The sequence below is a fragment of the Mus caroli genome, chromosome 7 (genome assembly GCF_900094665.2).
Source record: "Mus caroli chromosome 7, CAROLI_EIJ_v1.1, whole genome shotgun sequence".
Classification (NCBI taxonomy): Eukaryota; Metazoa; Chordata; class Mammalia; order Rodentia; family Muridae; genus Mus; species Mus caroli.
Genome location: NC_034576.1, coordinates 95,537,300 through 95,556,468, shown reverse-complemented (window position 1 = coordinate 95,556,468; position 19,169 = coordinate 95,537,300). Strand labels below are relative to the sequence as shown.

Sequence of the window (19,169 nt, the reverse complement as noted above, 5' to 3'; positions counted from 1 at the left end):
ATTGGGGGCCCTGTGATCCATCCAATATCTGACTGTGAGCATCCACTCATGTGTTTGCTAGCCCCCTGCATAGTCTTTTACATTTTTTTTTTTTTATGCCATGTACATTGGTGTTTTGTCTGCATGTATGTCTGTCTGTGTAAGGGCAAAAGATCACCTGGAACTGGAGTTACAGACAGTTGTGAGCTGGCATATAGGTGCTGGAAATTGAATGTGGGACCTCTGGAAGAGAAGCCAGTGTTCTTAACCACTGAGCCACCTCCAGCCCCTACAATCTATGTCAACTCTACCACCTACTGGTTGTGTGATTCTAACCTTTTTGTATATTATTTTTCAAACTGCTAAAGTAGAAATAATGATAAGCATACAGGCTGACCTGAAAACTAAAGATATTAGCAGACACAAGTAAATGTATAATGGAATCTTGTACATATTAAACACTAAGTATTTACTATCAGTTTTAAAAAGTAAAGATTTTAAATTTAAATCTAGACATTTATTTATTTAACAATAGTGCATTTTTGTTTTTATAAACGTTATGTCTATGTAAAAATAGCTTAATTTTTAAAAGTATGTCATGCAAAAGTTAATACTTTTATTGAGGGGGGGTATTTTTTTTCAAAATGGAGTCTCACTATGTAGCTTTGGTTGGCCAGGAGACTTCACTATGTAGAGACCAGGGTAGCCTCAAACCCAAGAGTTCTATCTCTGCTTCTCAAATGCTGGGTCTGTGGCCCAATCCTTAATCCTTTTTTTTTCTTTTAAGATTTGTTTTATTTTACATTTTGTGTCTGTGTGTGGATATGTGTTGGAGGCATCAGGCATGAGATCCCATAGAACAGAGGTACAGATGGTTTGTGAGCTGCCTAATATGAGTGCCAGGAACCAAACTCCAGTCCCTTGTTAAGTGTGGTATGTTGAGTCATCTCTCTAGTCTAGAAAGCTTTAATTCCTATTCCAAGGTAGCAGCTCAAGTACTTCATTTCCTCAGGGCATCTTTCCCTAAAGAGCTGGCAAACTGTGACAGTGGTGAAGAAGTCAGATTCTATAGGGCTAGGTATTTAAAATCCAAACTTACAAAGTGAAACATACAAAAGCACATGATATATGAAAGAGAAACTTCTACATACCTTTTTGGCAAATTCATTGGTTGCTTCTATAAGTTGCTTTTCTTGATCTGTGAACTAAAGGATATGAAGTCAGATTAAAAGAAAAATTGGACAGCAAGAAGACTCAGTGGAAAGGCAGTTGCCACACAAGCCTGCAACCTGAGCTGGCTCTCTGGAGCCCACAAGCAGGCGAAGAGAACTGACTCTGTAAAGTTGTCTCTCACTTCTACATGTGTTATAACAACAGCAGCAATGCAAAAAGGGCTATAAATAACTTAAAAAGGAATAAATATAACAAGAACATTCATTTAAAAACATATTATTGGAGGGGCTGGAAAAATGGCTCAGCAGTTAAGAGGACTTGTTGCTGCTTTTCTGATTCCTGCACTCCCCCTGGACAGCTCACAACTGTATGGAACTCCAGCTCCAGGGGATCTTATACCTCTGAGCATATATTTGCCTCCTAGGTGGATATATAACATATGGATACACAACATACTTACATAAGTAGAAATAATCTTTTAAAAAAGCACACTGCTGGGCATGCACACAAGAAATGAATAAAGTAAACTTTAAGAAGTGTGTTACCATGTCTGTCACTCTGCTCCTTTCCAGGTTAATGTCCAGTTTATTGTCCGCTCTGATTCGACTGGTTTCATTCTTTAAAGAAAATTAGTATTTTTAAAAATGAACTTGTAATGGGTACTTGTTTTGAAACTAGTGGAATAAATGTCACTTACAGTCAGCTGCTGCTTAACTTGATCTAGTTCAATTTTCATTTTCTAGGTATAAAAGAGGTGACAGTTAGGATCAATCCAAAAGTGCCTGTGATAGCTTCATAAATTTGAAAACATAGATTAGCAAGAATTGGGTATCTATGGATTTTTTTTAAAAAATACAGAATTATGATTTTAAAAAAGAACAGACCACTGTATTCATTAAATATATTCTAGGTACAAAACATTTAGTTTTGGTGTTAGATTTTACTTTTAAAATGATTTACTTTTTTAAATTTAAAAACTTTTAAGCTAGGACTGGAGACATGGCTCAGTGGTTAAGACTGCTCGCTGCTATTCTAGAGGCCCTGAGTTGGACCAGCTGCCTGTGACCCCAGTTTCAGGGGACTTGACACCCTCTTCTGACCTCTATAGGCATGTCTCTCTCTACAGCCCCCCTCCTTTCCCCTCCTAAGCCCCTAGCCCCAAAATAAATCTTAAACTTTAAGCTGTTTCTAACTACAAAAGTACATCTTGAGGGTCTACAGAGATGGCTCAGTGGTTAAGAGTGCTTACTGCTCTTTTAGGGGAGTGGGTTCAGGTTCCTAGCAGCCAAGTTAGGTTGCCTACTACTGCCTGTCATTCCAACACCACAGGATCTGATGCCCTCTTGTGGCACCTGCACCCATATACAAAGAGCCACACACATAAAATTTTAAAATATATTTAATTTTTTTTCTCAGTGATAAGGACAACACAACATTAAATTCAATGGAAAACATCATAGTACTTTCAGTTTTAAAAACAATATATGACAAGCTATACTAGAAAATTTATATAATATTGGAGCTCAGATCCTTCCCCCTTTCTATGACTTTTATATAAACAACTTATAATATGTACTCAGTATGCAAGAAACTGATTTAGAGATGAAGACTAGGTAATCTAATTTAACCTTTTAAACAGTGGCTTGTTTTTGTTTTTTGAGACAGGATCTCACTTTAGCCTTAGTTGGTCTGGAATGTGCTGTGTAGATCATGCTGCCCTCAGCCACACAGACACTCACCTGTCTCTGTCTCCTATGTGCTGGAACTAAAGGTGTACATTACCATGCCCAGCCCTAAATAGTGAATTTTTAATTTAAAAACTTTGTAATACATAATGTACTGGTTAGTTTTATGTCAACTTGACACAGCTGGAGTTATCACAGAGAAAGGAGCTTCAGTTGAGGAAATGCCTCCATGAGATGCAACTGTAAGGCATTTTCTCAATTAGTGATCAAGGGGGAAAAGCCCCTTGTGGGTGGGACCATCTCTGGGCTGGTAGTCTAGGGTTCTATAAGAGAGCAGGCTGAGCAAGCCAGGCCAGGGGAAGCAAGCCAGTAAAGAACATCCCTCCATGGCCTCTGCATCAGCTCCTGCTTTCTGACCTGCTTGAGTTCCAGTCCTGACTTCTTTTGGTGATGAAGAGCAGTATGGAAGTGTAAGCCGAATAAACCCTTTCCTCCCCAACTTGCTTCTTGGTCATGATGTTTGTGCAGGAATAGAAACCCTGACTAAGACACATAATATTATTCGGTTTTACTAAGTTATTTACTAGTAAAACCGTGAGATCAGTTATTTTTTAAATCACTACTGGTAAGTTAAAACTTCTATTACCTCATTCTCTGCTCTCAGATTTGCAAATTCACTTTTCTCTAGGATGACCATGTCTTTTCTGATGGAATCCAAATGAGCCATTAGCTGTTGGACTGTTATTTCCTAGGAAACAAAATAAAAATAACCATGTAATATATGGAATAGTGGCATCCTTTTATTTTTGAATTGTTTTATAAATTTTTAAAAGAATGTCAACTTGCTAACAGGTATGATTACTGATTAAGAAAAAATACATATGAAACTCACATATCTGAAATAACAAAATAAAAATGAGGAAATTCAAGGAAGAAATTCCAGTGAAAAGAAATATCTAGGTCTTTTAATGAAGAGTGTCCCAACAAAAATGCTTCCTTAGCCTCTATGAGTTCCTCAACAAACAGTGTTTTAGGTTTTTCTCTTTTAGATCGATCTATTTATTTATGTATTTATTTATGCACAGTCTTCATGCATGCCAGATAGTTGAGAGCCATCATGTGATTGCTGAGAATTGAATTTGGGACCTCTGGAAGAGCAGTCAGTGCTCTTCTAAGCCATCTCTCTAGCCCCTCAGTTTTGTTTGATACTAACATTTCAGTGTTTTGATTTTCAGAGACTTTTCTACCATAAGAAAAAACAAAGAAATCGAATAGGAGTCAGAGGATTTTTTTAAAAGTAAGATAAACAATTGAAATAATTGTCCTTTATCAGCATAGCATAGTTAGTTTTGTTTAAATGTCCTGGTCTCTTTCCTGTATTTGACACTGCAGAAAAAATGTGAAAGAAAAGGAAACTCCTACCTGACATCATAAGCATTTGCTTTATAAAGGACTATAAGCTTGTTTCTGCAGAAAAGGTCTTGCTCTATATAACTTAAAAAATACTTAGAGAATACTTTTTTTCTGTAATAAACCCCTATACAAGTGGGAACAATTAGGTTTAATGTTTTAAATCTAATTCTTGACCCTCTTGCTGTAGCCTTGGCATATACTAAGTATACTTAGCAGAACATTTCTGCAGAAGTGACTCATAGCAACCCTGCAAAGAAATCTGTTTCCACAGTCAGATTCTTAAAAGTTAGAAAGATTCATAATTTCTCTCTCTTTAAAGGTAAAGGAAGAGAGTGTAATCTTAAGAACAGGCTTACATAGCAGGGCTTTTTAATAAAGAAAAAGTTCTAAGCAAAAAGAGCTACTAGTCCATTTTTAAAGTCACAGTTCCTTACTGACTGATATAGGTAAGAAAGACTGAAAACTGAATTAAGTTTTTTTTTTATAACAGAGGGCACAATTTAAGACATCTCTGAAAGCTATGCTAATTTAGTTTTCAAAGGGTCTACAATTCATACATCTTTATGTAAAAGTAACTTCTGTTCACCTGATATAATTGTCATGTCTGAGGATTAATGCCTTTATCTGCTAACCAAAGCCTGATCCTGGAAGCTTCTAGCCTTTGTACAATCTTATCTAGGCCTAGAATGTTTTCAGCCTCTGAGATTTACTACTAAATAAGCTCACCCCTTCCTTGTTCTTACTGATTTCTGGCTGGCTGTTATGGCTCAAACTCCTCTCCAAGCTGGTTGATTCAATCTAGCTTCTCTCAATTTCTGACTGAATTTGGCCTCATACTAACTCTGGCAATCTGTTCCTATCTTCTGGCTCCTTCTCATTCTCTGGCTTGTTTTCTCTCTGCAACCTGTCTTTACCACTGTCCCAGTAAAACTGCCCCTCTCCCTTTCTCTTTGTGCTGTTCTCTCTTAAATAGCTTTTCTTTCTCTCTTCTGGTCAGAGTTGGGCATATCCTATTTACTGTCAGATTTTTCTCTGATTTGTCACTTTGTCTGCCACTCATTAGACATCATTTTCAAACATGGCTGCTTCCTTCTAAAAACTAACTTTCCCTTTCTTATTTGGAACTAAAGTTTAGAGGTGGGATTAGGTTCCTAGATGAACAGGGTGCTTACATCACAAACCAGTATTTTTATTTTTATTTATTTATTTTTTTTAAGATTCATTTATTTATTATATGTAAGTACACTGTAGCTGTCTTCAGACACTCCAGGAGAGGGCATCAGATTTCGTTATGGATGGTTGTGAGCCACCATGTGGTTGCTGGGATCTGAACTCGGGACCTTCGGAAGAGCAGTCGGCGCTCTTAACCACTGAGCCATCTCACCAGCCCCAAACCAGTATTTTTAAAAGCCAAAAGTTTAATAGTAACATTTCTACACTGAGTGCTATTTTTAGTATGTAGGACTACATGGTTCTGGCAGCAGGAATAGTCCTCAAATCATAGTTTTAAATTTGTGCTTGCACAAAAAGCAGGCTTAAAATTTAATAGTAAGTTATTTTACTGAAAGTGTCAATCGCTCCTTTGGATAGCCCATAGACATAGCAGAGCTTTGGGAGAATTAATTAAATACTTGGCCATTTTTTCCCAGTTTTTAATTGACTAGTTTGTGATGATCCTGAAATAAGCTAAGCTAAAAATAATGCAAAATTGAAAAGAAAGTTAGATGTAAGAGATAGGTGTTTTAATGTCTAACAAATTAAGAATTATAGTAAAAATCTTTAAGAGCTATTGATTTTCTCTAACCCTTTTTAGATTCTAATTTTATGTAAGAAATCTTAGGTTTTATGGTTATGAAATAACCATCTGAAGGAAAAAGACTAAACTTGAAAAATCAAAATAAAAGTATAAGAATAAAACAGATTTTTAAATAGTTCAATATCTTGTTTATTTTTGTCCATTATCATCGAAATATGAAGTCTTGAAAATGACTCAGTCTTTGCACAGATCAGCAAAATGGCTTAGTGGGTAAGCATGTGTGCTGCCTCAACTTCACAACCTGAGTTCAGTCCCTGGGACTCACGTGGTGGCAGCAGAGAACCAACTCTTGTAAGCTGTCCTCTGACATCCACACTTGTGTCATGACATGCTTGATTTTTTTTTTTTTTTTTAATTTTACATCCCATCAGATTTAAACTTTCAGCCAGGTCATTTATAAAGTCTTCTATAGCTATGTTAGTCCCTTCTAGCTTACAAAGTCTGTAAAAATTAACCATGGTGCAACCCATGAAAACAGTAGACACATCATATTGAAAGGCTAGCTCTTTCACTTTGAGAGCTTCCTCTCTCAGTCTACCACCATGACCATCTCACACAAGGGAAGATGAATGAATTCCACTCTAGGTATCAAGGACACTCCAACTCTTCTAGACAGACTCTGAGAAAGGCCTTTCTAATTTGTCCTTTCCGCCTCCCTTGAAAAAGACGATGTCATGAAACTTATCAGGAGAGAGAAGATGAGTGTATTACCTACCTGTTGAGCTTTAGTCACCATCTCCTTGTAGACAGTGTCCAGGCTGACATTTGACAGCGTACTGAGCACTGATACAATTGTCTGTGCTTGTGTTTTGTCAAATCCTGCATACAAGTAAATCTGCATTTTAAAACATGTACATCACTAGCAAAAGAGACAGCTAACAAACTTCCAATAGCTCCACTGTTAAAACAGTTACAAGGAAAAGATGGACAGTGCTATCTTATTTTAAAATCACTCTGCAATTCCTAATTAGATCTACAACAAAATTGAATATTTCTAGTTTTTTTGGAAGTATATAATTGGCAATAAAACCATATTTCATTATTTTCATTTGTTCTTCAATTAGTACTTGGCTGATAGTGAAGGTAAGCAGGTGAATACATTTTATTATTTTTCTCTGCACTACTTTTTTATAGCTTTTGTCTACTTTTCAATAAAATTACTAAGCTTTCTTTTATTGCCTCCTAAAACATTAGGTTTACCTAGAACTTCAGTAAGCTGATTCAGTATTTCTGAATACCACCCCGTGCTATTAGGTGCTCCCCTGTAATATACTGTCATATCTGGAAATATGTTATTACTTTTTTCTTCTTTAAATTTCCATCCAGATTTTAGTATTAGCCTAAATTTTTTTTTTATTTTTACTTTACTGGAATCATTTTGTGCATATAAATTTATCCTATGCTTTTTTCCCGCTCTCTTAACAATGATTTTAAGTGATTATAAAGCATTCCAGTGTATGGCAAGCATTCTCTTTCAATAATCCCTCTTAGTTGTTGGTAACTGACTTGGGAATTCATTATATGAGTGCTGCTAATTTTCTTCGTATTCATCTTTCTCACCGTGAGTTTCCAAGTCCTGCACCAACGCATGGGTATCAAAAGTTAATTTTCTTTGTTCTAGAGGAGTTATATCCACTGGTCTTCTATCATAATCTGACTTAGTTGTGGTGGTCAAGAACCCTGAAAAGAGAAAACAATGTTATAATAATTTACAATGGTATCACACTTTGGCTTCTAAAGAGCTCTCCACATGTATTTAAATACAATTCTAGCTTCCCAATTAGGTGTCCTGTAATTTCACCCAAATTCACTGACTCTTCTCAACCCCTTTCATCAGAATGTCTGATGCTATCCTATATATGGCAGCCATTAGTAGATATTTCATTTTCTTCTTTAGCATTCAAAAATAATTCAAGAGTTGGTGTAAATCCTAACGTGCATTTACTGCTTTAGATGCCATGGCCTCTATCCTACCTACGGGGAAACAGAATCTGCCTCCCTTTCTCCAGTGCTCAGAAGTCTCTCATAAAACCTTCTGGTCCCATCTGTCGTGGTACCATTTATTTCCTAGTTTTCAGCTATAATACAGTTAACGAGTAATTGTTTTCTTTCAGACCCTGACTATAAGCCCTATGCTACCTTGGCTGTATTTTTCATACTGTATCTTTAGGACTCACAAGGGCACTTGTTGTGTTAGTTCCCTTCAATATGGGAACATTTCACCCTTCAGGAAAGCTCCTTAAGCTAGAATATATGCAACTTTCTGCTAGAATAAGCACCCTCTCAGATGGAAGGAAGCTGCACAGATTCTGGGAGGAGCCACATTGCTAAGGAGACCCAGACAAACTGAACTGAAAGATGACTCAGACCAGAACAGCTGTCCCAAGGAAGCAGAAGCCAGACAAACTGCCTAAAAGAGGCTCAGACCAACTGAGGCACCTGGAAAGGACAGCCTGTTGAGCTGCCTGCAGGCTGTGTGGTGTGCTCTAGGTCCCCAGCGTTATGAGCTCTCACCCATGCTGGGCTGGGCTTTGATGATGCCATTTCTCAGTCATTTCTGCTCCTGTGAGCAACCCCAATAAAACGCATGGTTCACTAAGTTGGACTATGTTATAATCTGTACTTTGTCTGTAATGGGCTAACTGGGCAAGCTGATATATGTGTTTTGTCATGCAACAGGACTTTGATACACAGGAATGAATTTGAGTTTAAGTTCTGGAGCATTTACTGGTCAGTATAGGAGATCTAAGAGCTATCAGTTGTTTCTGATATCTTGTCCTGATGTGTTAAATTCCCAAAACTCAACTTGGGCACAGTATAGTCTGATGAATTTTATTATGAGGTATTTCCTCTGAGGAATTCTACACATATAAAACTTCTTAACTATTGTGATACATTAAGATACTGTCAGTGTGATAGTCAAGTATAAGGTGTCATACCAGATAACTTATATGCTTCCAAAGCAAGGTAGCAGAATCCTCATTTTTAAATTTAAAAAATCATGCTTATTAGAGTTAGGTTTGGTACCTAATGCTGAATATGGTGATTCTAGCACTCAGGAGACTGATGCAGGAGGATCATGAATTCAATGCTAGCCTGAGTTTCATACCCAAACCAGTCCAGACTAGGTTAAGCCATACCATGCTTAGGAAAGGCAAAGGAATTTGCTTAGGTCACAGAAACAGTAATAGGTAATAGGATTCAGATTTAGGTTCTTTTGACTATAAAGCTCACATCTTATCTATAGCCTGTGCTGTCTTATTTTATCCAAGCTACTTATATATCTAGTTACTTAAAGGACAGGTTTAATTTCAGGTATTACTTTATGCTAATAATTTTTAAGGCATATGTAATTCCTTAATAAGTATCTCTATAGTCAAAATCTTTATAATAACAAATATAGATTATACACTGGATCATGTGCTGGGCACAGGGAAAAATATAGTGAAGCCAGACATACCAGGTGTCTTCACTGGTTTTATCAAAACGCAGTAAACGTGTCATAAAAAAATTTCAAAGCCTCACTTATGATTTCCATTTAATCAAAGAGATAAAGCAGTTGGAAAGGCAGAACAGTGCTTTGAAAACATACTAGCAAAGTAGCCTTTTTGGCTGAGTGTCGTCTAGAAAAGGTTTAAAAAAAAGAAACAAAACAGATGTTTTTGTGTGTGAGATGTAAAGTAGGAAAGAAAATAAAACTCTGAAGTATAGATTTAGTAGCTGTCCTATTCAGCTGTACTGGGAGAAATGATTTGGTACTCTTAGTTACCTCTTCTGCCCCACAAGTTCGCTTAGAAAAGAATCAGAAATGTTTATTTTAATGATTTTATGCTTATTATTAAATTCTTATTTTATTGATGGGAAAAAGTGATGTTTGTAGGCAAGTATGCTGTCTCAGATCTTAGGTTTCATGGCAGTCAAATTAGTACAGTTCCTGATATCAGTCAACAAATAATGAATGCCTTAAAAAAAATCAACTCCATGGTATAGAGCACCAACAACTCTCTACAGGGCATAGCTAATTTCATGTCCTATTACGCTTTCTGGCTCTTAGACTTTATCTACAAACATGTCATCTGCTTGCTTTTCCTTCTTGGGGCCTTGCCTATCCTGTGTTCAGAAAGCTTTTTGCCTGTTCATATTCATTCTTGAGAGCTCTGCACAAAGGTCTCTTCTGGTGCAAAGTGTGAAAGGATTCCTGAGGTCAGATCTCTACTCTGTACTATTCTTTTTCACAGTCTTCATATTTATGTAACTTACCCTTTAAGTTCCTCATTAGATCAGGCATTAGTCAACTCCTGCCATCAGGCTACCAACACCTGGTTTACAAAGTTGTTTCCATCAATAAAACTTAACTGAAATTATTATCTAGGAGTGCTTTGACACAATGACAGAGAAGTTGTAATCAACCATATGGCCCACACAAACTAAAATATTTCCTATTTGCCCTTTCACAGAAAGTTTGTTAACCTACAAAGTAAACCTTGAGAATGGGGGCCATGTCTGTTCTTGGTCTGCTCAGGTCCCATTGCCCAACAGCTTTAGCTGGTCTAAAGATAAGTGCTGAATGGAAGGAACTGTGTTTGGCACTGTATGTACAATGATGTTTTGGGGTCAAAGACTTGTTCAAGTTTCTCAGATTGCTGGGTTCAGATGATCCTATTCCAGCCTTCTGGGTAGCAGAAGATTATAAGGTGTTCACTTCTGCTCTGGACCTTCAAAGTTGTGGTTCTTATGATGTGATTTCAAAATATATCCATTTGGTCCTCTGTGGGAGTAAAGATTATGTGGAAATAACTAGAGTTATATGAAATCTTAGAGAAGTAAGCCAGATAGATAAACAGAATGGGCAAAATTCACCAAGGCATGCAACACTGTCATTTCTACCTTGCATTCTATTTATGATAGGGTGAGAATAATGAAATATATATGGGATATTTCTGTAAGATTTTAAAAATTTTTACTTAAAAGTATGTGTGTGTCTACGTGAATGTATGTCACTTGTGAGCATGACTGTGGAAGCTACAGGGGTGCTGGATCCCCTGGAGCTGGAGTTACAGGCATTTACAAGTGCTGCCTGAGATGGATGCTGGGAACCAAAGTCAGGTCTTCTAAAAGTGTTCTTAACTGCTGAGCCATCTCTCCATCCCATTTCTTTATGTGACTTTATTTCTCTGATGTGGGTGTTGATAGTCTCTGGCACCAGGACTTTGAGTGGGTAAAGTATCTGTTTCATTTCTTTGAAAGGCTTTTAAATATTCTCAATAAGGTATTATCACTGGTCTGATTGTGACATGAGCAATCTGATTCATAAGCACTCCTTAAGAGTCTATTTGATACCAGGCAGTGGTGGTATACATGCCTTTTATCCCAGCAGAGAGGCAGTCAGATCTCTGAGTGTATGAGGCCAGCTTAGGTGAACAGAGCAAGTTCCAGGACAGCCAGGGTTATACAGAGAAACCCTGTTTTGAAAAACAAAACAAGAGTACATTTGACATCTATATAAAACCCTACATACTTCATTTTAATTTTTTCAAACTAATCTTGTATTTTTACAGTGAGATAGCAAATTCAAAATTAAAAGACTTATCAATTTACAAAATGACTACTATAGATCTCTGGACTATCTTGTAGAAAATGACTCTTTTGGAAAAGACCAAAATTTACTTTTTAAAAAGGCATATAAAATAGAGTTCACTAAATCTAAGTTGCAAGTTTTATTAATTTATTGCCTGTTTTTAGAACTGAACCACTTCAAAGACATAACTGGTTAGTTTTCTTATTTGTATATTTGTGTGTGGATGTATGTATGTGGGTGTGTGCATGTAAAAGTATGTGTGGAGGTCAGAGGTCAACTTTCAGGACTTGGCTCTCCCATCACATGATTCCCAGGACCAAACCTAATCATCAGGCTTGGCAATAATACCTCTGCCTGCAGACTTATCTTGCCTGGTACCAGCTTGTTATTTTTCTATAAAAATTCAAAGAATTAAAGCATATATTCTCAGGGAGTAGGTGGTGGTACATGCCTTTAATCCCAACACTCGGGAGGTGGAGACAGGTGGATCTCTGTGAGTTCAAGGCCAGCCTGCTCTACAGCTCAAGGCCAGCTAAGGTTACATAGTGAAACTCATTTCAAACAAACAACTCCAAAGAACATATTCTTACATTATAGTCTAGTGGCATAATGTATATGTTGGTTCAGAGAATCTATGGCAAATTAAATGAACTAACAAAAATGCTTCCTCTCCACCTGAGGACTGATTCAGTACTTCTGGTCATAAGGCTTGGCAATCTGTACTTAGAAGAAACATCTGTAGTGTTTCTGATGTACTGCTAAGTGCGGATAGTAACAAATGAAGACTGCAGCACCATCGGCAAAACCATGTAGACAAATCAGGGCTTCCTCTGCATCTCACCATTTACTTGAAAATAACTATACTGTGGTATTTCCATGGGATAAGGACCAACTTTCAAATTTGCTAGACTATTGACATTTGTCTATAGTAAGCAGTAAATACTTGTTACACTGAACAGGGACACAAACCATGCACTAATTTTAAGGGGAGACAAGATTTCCTCAAGAGTAACCAGACTTCTAGTGGAATAACTTGAAAATTGTACTAAAATATTAACATTTTCCTGGGGTGTTCTATTTTTGGTAAAAGTACACAGATAAGTTGAGATTTGAATTATTTCATCAGATTCAAAACAATGCTACCCCTTTGTTTGTGTGTGAGGGCACACATACCTAAGGAGAGGCCAGAGGAGGTCTTTGTATCCTGCTCTCTCATGCCCTTCCTAAGTCTTTGAAAGGGCAGCTTTTATTGAACCTGGAATTGGCTGGGGGTTCAACTTTGTGTTGTTATGCTTGTGTGCAGCACATGTTTCTACCAGTGGACCCTCCTCCCTACCCTTTTCTGAAAAGTCCACCAGAATATGTATTTATAATAACTACCTAAATATGGAATCAGAGATGTGACTAATTCTAGCAGTTAAACAGCAGCCTTGATTGAAAGTCAGTGGAACAAATAGAATTAAATAACAGGGTGAAAACAAAACAGTGACAAGCAACAAAACCACACAAGTGTGGAGGGTGGAGAAGTGTTTTTGGGTATGAATAACTCAGTTTATCATCATACACAGATCCAGGAAGAACGAAATGTGGAGTTTGGGATGCCTTTTACGGAGGAAAAACTGAAAAGCAAAAGTATAAAAAAGGCCTTGGAAGTAGTTCTCAGAGTAAAGTAAGATATTCTCCAGGATATACAGACTAACAAAGTGTTTGGAAACGCATAGGTTCCAGGACACTTAAAAAACAAAACAAAACCCTAGTATGTGATTTGTAAATCAGGACACCCGCAAACTACCTAAGAGTTCATAAACGGAGTGAGACGGAACCCCGCCCCGCGCCCCCACCAACTCAAGCGGAGAGGAGGCGCAGGTCCGCAGGGGCTGGGTCTAGGAGGAAGCTCTCCAGCCAGACCCCGTCGGTTCCGCCCAAGACCCGCCATCCCGGGAGCTCGAGGGTGGCTCTGCGCGGGTGGGCGGGGCCCTGCAGGGGGTGTGTCACTCTCGCGGACGCCTGAGCGGGCACACCCGCCCGAACCTTCTCCCTGAGCGACTCTTCGTCTCACCTCTCCGCAGGGCGGGTGACAGACGCCCATGGGGAGTTGGAGTCCAGCGGATTCCGCCGCCGTCAGGGCGCAGGAACCGCCAAATCCAGCGGCTCCTCATAGTCTCGGAGCTCCGCAGGTCAGCAAGGGGAAGCGGAATACGCGTTGATTCTCGCTGAGGCTTTCGGACAATGAAGTCCTCTCACCATCAGGATGCTGGGAAATGTAGTTTCCGGACTAAAGCACCTACTTGAGGGGTTTTTCTTCTACAAAGCTACGCCTCTTCACAGAGCCACACTTCACACGACTCAAAGCTTATCCCCCTAGCCCATCGCCCTTTTCCCATCTCTTCCCGCCTTTACCGCCCTAAGAAAGCGGGGTCTTGGAGAACCTTCTGGCGCCCATTTGCGGGCGGCGAGTTAGTCCCGCAGCAAGCTTCCCAGACCGAATCCAGCGTAGCCGCATAGCATCATGGGACCCGCAGTCCTTGCTGCTGAGGATTGTGGGGATGAGACCGCGTTGTAGCATCGACCAGTGCCCGTGGAAGTCCAAAGCGCACCACACACTTGCAGTTTCGCGTCTCTCTGCTTGGCCCTCTGGTGCACTGGAGGACCAACTGTTTTAGGCCTTCTCTTCAGGGAAACGAAAATTCTCCATTTCCTGGGTCGGCATTGTTCATGATTTAACTTTCTCCAACTTCAGTTACCAAAGTCATTGCCCCAACTGGTAAAATCTTGAAAGCAATGTACTAACTAGTCAGTCGCTTACCTAGATTGCAACTTTGTGGGAATCAGCTACCCACCAGCCACCACTTCAAGCACTGAAGCTCATTAAAAACAAAACTTGGTTCTCACCAGCAAGTGCTTTAGTAGATTACACATGGAAATTAAAATGATTCTGTCGTGGGTACTAGGGACAGAGCGGCAGGAGAGACAGTTCCCCTCGGCTGCAGGTGGGTCCCTGGTATTCAAGCGAAGCACTCTAGACTTTAAAATATTTTCCAATCTCATTCTAAGAAATATCTGAATGCCAACTAGGTTTAAAGATTAATGATTTGAAGAACAAAGAATTCCAACAACAATTTAAGTTCTTACTGTACAGGAATTTTTTCCCAGCCTATGTGGGGATTACAAGGATTTCTGCTCCCCAAGAACTTGTAATAGAGAAAACAGGAGAAGGTAGAGAATAAGGAAACAGTAATATCTTAGTATCATGTAAGTTTTTTAAACAATTAATCTTCTAGCCCAGCTAAGAGTGGCATGTTGGCCGTATTTGCAATAGCCAACCTATGGAGAAAGCCTAGGAGCCCATCAACAAATGAATAAGAATTATTATGTGCACAATGGAGTTTTATTTAGTTATAAAGAAAATCAAGGGCAGGAGAGGTGGCTCAGCCATTAAGAGCACTGACTGCTCTTCCAGAGGTCCTGAGTTCAGTTCCCAGCAACCACATGGTGACTCACAACCTTTTGTAACGGGATCCGATGCTCTCTTCTGGTATGTCTGAAGACAGCTACAGTGTACTCATATACATAAAATAAATCTTTCTTTCTTTTTTTTTTTTTTAAAGGAAATCAAATTCATGACATTGGGGTGGGCATGGGGGAACGGGAGAGTATCATATTAAGCAAAGTAAGGCAGATACACAAATACAAACATCCTGTGTGTTTCCTCATATGTGCAATCTAGTGGTGTGTATATGTAAGGCATAAAATAGAAGGGGAGGGACTATTAGGAAAGAGAAAGGGGAGAGTAGCAGGAGCAGGTAATGGGGAGTAAACAAGCATAAAGTCATTATACTCTTGAAAAGGAATGCCATTATTAAACCCATCACGTGTACAGTGAATGTACAATAATAAAAGAATTTAGAAAAGATGGGAGAGGTAGGATTCAAACCTGTTTTCAAGGATTTCTAGTAAGCAGAGGTAATAGGAAACAGGGTCCCGAAGAGAGGGTTAGAGTGAGCAAGCACGAGTTATTAATTTTGTTCTTATTCGTAGCTTTTGCATACAATGCTTTTAAAGCTTGGAGAAAATTTTCTAATGTATTAGATCAACTTCTTCATAAAAGTCAGATCCCAGTTGAAATACCTCCTTATTAAGCCTTTATGCCATGTGCACATCTGGTGCTTTAGTTAAGAACACAACGTTTTCCTGTCACAAGCTTATCTATGTCCTTCAGGAGGGTGGTAACCACATCTATTGCTGTAGTCTCTAGTGCTTAGCATGGTGCCTGGCCCATAACAAGCCTTTGATAAATATACATTAAACGAATCTGTGAGTGATCAGAATTTGGTAAAGAAACCTTTAGATGGGGCAAAGGAATACATGGACACTGGGTAGAATTAGAGAAAATAGAGGTGAAAAAAATGAATAAGTAAAGATTTTGAGTTTCATACAGCAGACTCAAGAAATTTTGAAAAATTTTGAGCCACAATAAGTTAAGAGTCCATTTAAGTCTCTTCACAGGAACATTCACCAATGTGGGCAAAAGCATCATTTCTGGTGCCACTGGTGTGAAGTGGCCTGGGCATTGGAAATGCAGCTTCTCTGAAGTAGGCTAGTTTGTCCATAACTGAAAGGCTGGCAGCTTAGCAGAGGCAATGAGTGCCAGTTTATCATCACGAAAGACCACTTTTATTATTTTTTACTTTTGTGCTCACCAAGTTTAGAGAAGTACTATTTTTTGCCAACCACATATATAATAAAGCCATTACTTCTTTTCCAGTTTTCAAGTAATTTGTGCTAAATTACCTCATTAGTGAGTGGGAGAGGAATAGTGCCGATTCAGGGCCAAGGTGATAAATACCCAGCAGAAGGCAAAGATACCTGCTGGGTTCTTTGGTGGACGTCCAGGCTCATCTCTACAATGACATAACATGTTTAACCATTTCATCACATATGTGGAAAACATGGGAAGGTTTCTGATCAAGACACACTGCACATGCCACAGGTCCCCTAGCACACCCAGGACCTCGGTATCACTGGAGAGCATGTGGGCTACAGAAGCAACAGAGCTTCTTGGACAGGGTCTCTTCAGGCCTTCATCCTCAGCCAGGAGGCAGAGTTGAGACTCAGATCCCTGGGCACCTTCCTTGCCAGAGGAGAGTTGGCCTACAGGGAGGACTCTGACCCCAGGACTCAAGAGGTGGAGCAGAGCTCCAGAATTCTGGACACCTGCCCTGCAAGAGGAGAGCTTGCCTGCAGAGAGTGCTCTGACCACTAGGACTCAGGTGAAAGTTGGACTCCCAGGAGTGCTGACAAAGGCTAACAGAATCACAGGAGGATCAAACTCCAGCCAGAGACAGCTAGAACATTAACACCAGAGATTACCAGATGGCCAAGGACAAATGTAAGAATCTTACTAACAAAACCCAAGACCACTGGGCATCATCAGAACTCACTACGCCCACTACAGCGAGTCCTGGATACCCCAACAAACTCAAAAAGCAAGACTCGGATTTAACATCATATCTCATGATGGTGGTAGAAGATTTTAAGAAAGGCATTAATAACTCACTTAAAGAAATACAGGAGAACATTGCTAAACAGGTAGAAGTCCTTAAAGAGGAAACACAAAAATCCCTTAAAGAATAACAGGAAAACACAACCAAACAGGTGATAGAATTGAACAAAAAATCCAAGATCTAAAAAGGGAAGTAGAAACAATTAAAAAAACAAAACAACAACAACAACAACAACAAAAAACCAAAGGGAGACAACTCTGGAGATAGAAACCCTAGGGAAGAAATCTGGAACCATAGATGTGAGCAGTAGCAACAGAATACAAGAGATAGAAGATAGAATCTCAGATGTGGAAGAATCCATAGAGATCATGGACACAACAATCAAAGAAAATGCAAAATGCAAAAAGATTCTAACTTAAAACATACAGGAAATCCAGGAAACAATGAGAAGACCAAACCTATGGATAATAGGAGTAGATGAGAATGAAGATTTTCAACTTAAAGGGCCAGCAAATATCTTCAACAAAATTATAGAAGAAAACGTCCCAAACCTAAAGAAAGAGATGCCCATGAACATACAAGAAGCCTACAGAACTCCAAATAGACTGGACCAGAAAAGAAATTCCTCCCAACACATAATAATCAGAACAACAAATGCACTAATACAGATAGAATATTAAAAGCAGTAAGGAAAAAGTAACATGTAAAGGCAGGCCTATTAGAATTACACCAGACTTCTCACCAGAGACTATGAAAGCCAGACGATCCTGGACAGATGTTATAAAGACACTAAGAGAACACAAATTCCACCCCAGGCTACTATACCCAACAAAACTCTCCATTACCAAAGATGGAGAAACCAAAGTATTCCATGACAAAACCAAATTCACACAATATCTTTCCACGAATCCAAACCTTCAAAAGATAATAAAGGGAAAACACCAACATAAGGATGGAAACTACACCCTAGAAAAAGCAAGAAAGCAATCCTTCAAAAAACCTAAAAGAAGACAGTCGCAAGAACAGAATCTCAAATTTAACAACGAAAATATCAGGAAGCAATTACTTTTCTTTAATTTCTCTTAACATCAATGGACTCAATTCCCCAATAAAAAGACATAGACTAATAGACTGACTATACAAACAGGACCCCACATCTTGCTGTTTACAGGAAACCCACCTCAGGGACAAAGACAGACACTACCTCAGAGTAAAAGGCTGGAAAACAATTTTCCAAGTAAATGGTTCAAAGAAACAAGCTGGAGTAGCCATTCTAATATCGAATAAAATTGACACCCAAACCAAAGTTATCAAAACAGACAAGGAGGATCACTTCATACTCATCAAAGTTAAAATCTACCAAGATGAACTCTCAATTCTGAATATCTATGCGCCAAATGCAAGGGCAGTCACATTCATTAAAGAAACTTTACTAAAGTTCAAAGCACACATTGCACCTCACACAATAATAATGGGAGACTTCAACACCACACTGTCATCCATGGACAGATCCTGGAAACAGAAACTAAACAGAGGCACATGGACACTAACCGAAGTTATGAAACAAATGGATTTAACAGATATCTACAGAACATTTTATCCTAAAACAAAAGGACATACCTTCTTCTCAGCGCCACATGGTACCTCCTCCAAAATTAACCATATAATTGGTCACAAAACAGGCCTCGACAGATACAAAAATGTTGAAATTATCCCATGCATCCTATCAGATCACCATGGACTAAGGCTGATCTTCAATAACAGCATAAATAATAGAAAGCCAACATTCATCTGGAAACTGAACAACACTCTACTCAATGATACCTTGGTCAAGGAAGAAATAAATAATGAAATTGAAGAGTTTTTAGAGTTTAACGAAAATGAAGCCACAACATACTCAAACTTATGGGACACAATGAAAGCATTTCTAAGAGGAAAACTCATAGCCCTGATTGCCTCCAAAAAGAAGCTAGAGAGAGCATACACTAGCAGCCTGACAGCACACCTAGAAGCTCTAGAAC

At 38.8% G+C, this 19,169-nt stretch overlaps 1 protein-coding gene across 1 annotated transcript in view; it reads right to left on the bottom strand.

Moving 5' to 3' along the window:
• Window positions 1-14,179, bottom strand: part of Ccdc90b (coiled-coil domain containing 90B) — a 19,573-nt gene extending 5,394 nt beyond the window's left edge. Inside the window, exons 1-7 of the mRNA XM_021167747.2 lie at window positions 13,704-14,179; window positions 7,627-7,746; window positions 6,782-6,885; window positions 3,484-3,585; window positions 1,850-1,891; window positions 1,698-1,769; window positions 1,131-1,184 (exon numbers count right to left, since the gene is read on the bottom strand). Of these exons, the coding sequence (XP_021023406.1) occupies window positions 1,131-1,184; window positions 1,698-1,769; window positions 1,850-1,891; window positions 3,484-3,585; window positions 6,782-6,885; window positions 7,627-7,746; window positions 13,704-13,803 (594 nt within the window). The 5' untranslated portion in view covers window positions 13,804-14,179. The remainder of the gene's footprint in view (window positions 1-1,130; window positions 1,185-1,697; window positions 1,770-1,849; window positions 1,892-3,483; window positions 3,586-6,781; window positions 6,886-7,626; window positions 7,747-13,703) is intronic.
• Window positions 14,180-19,169: the final 4,990 nt, after the last annotated feature.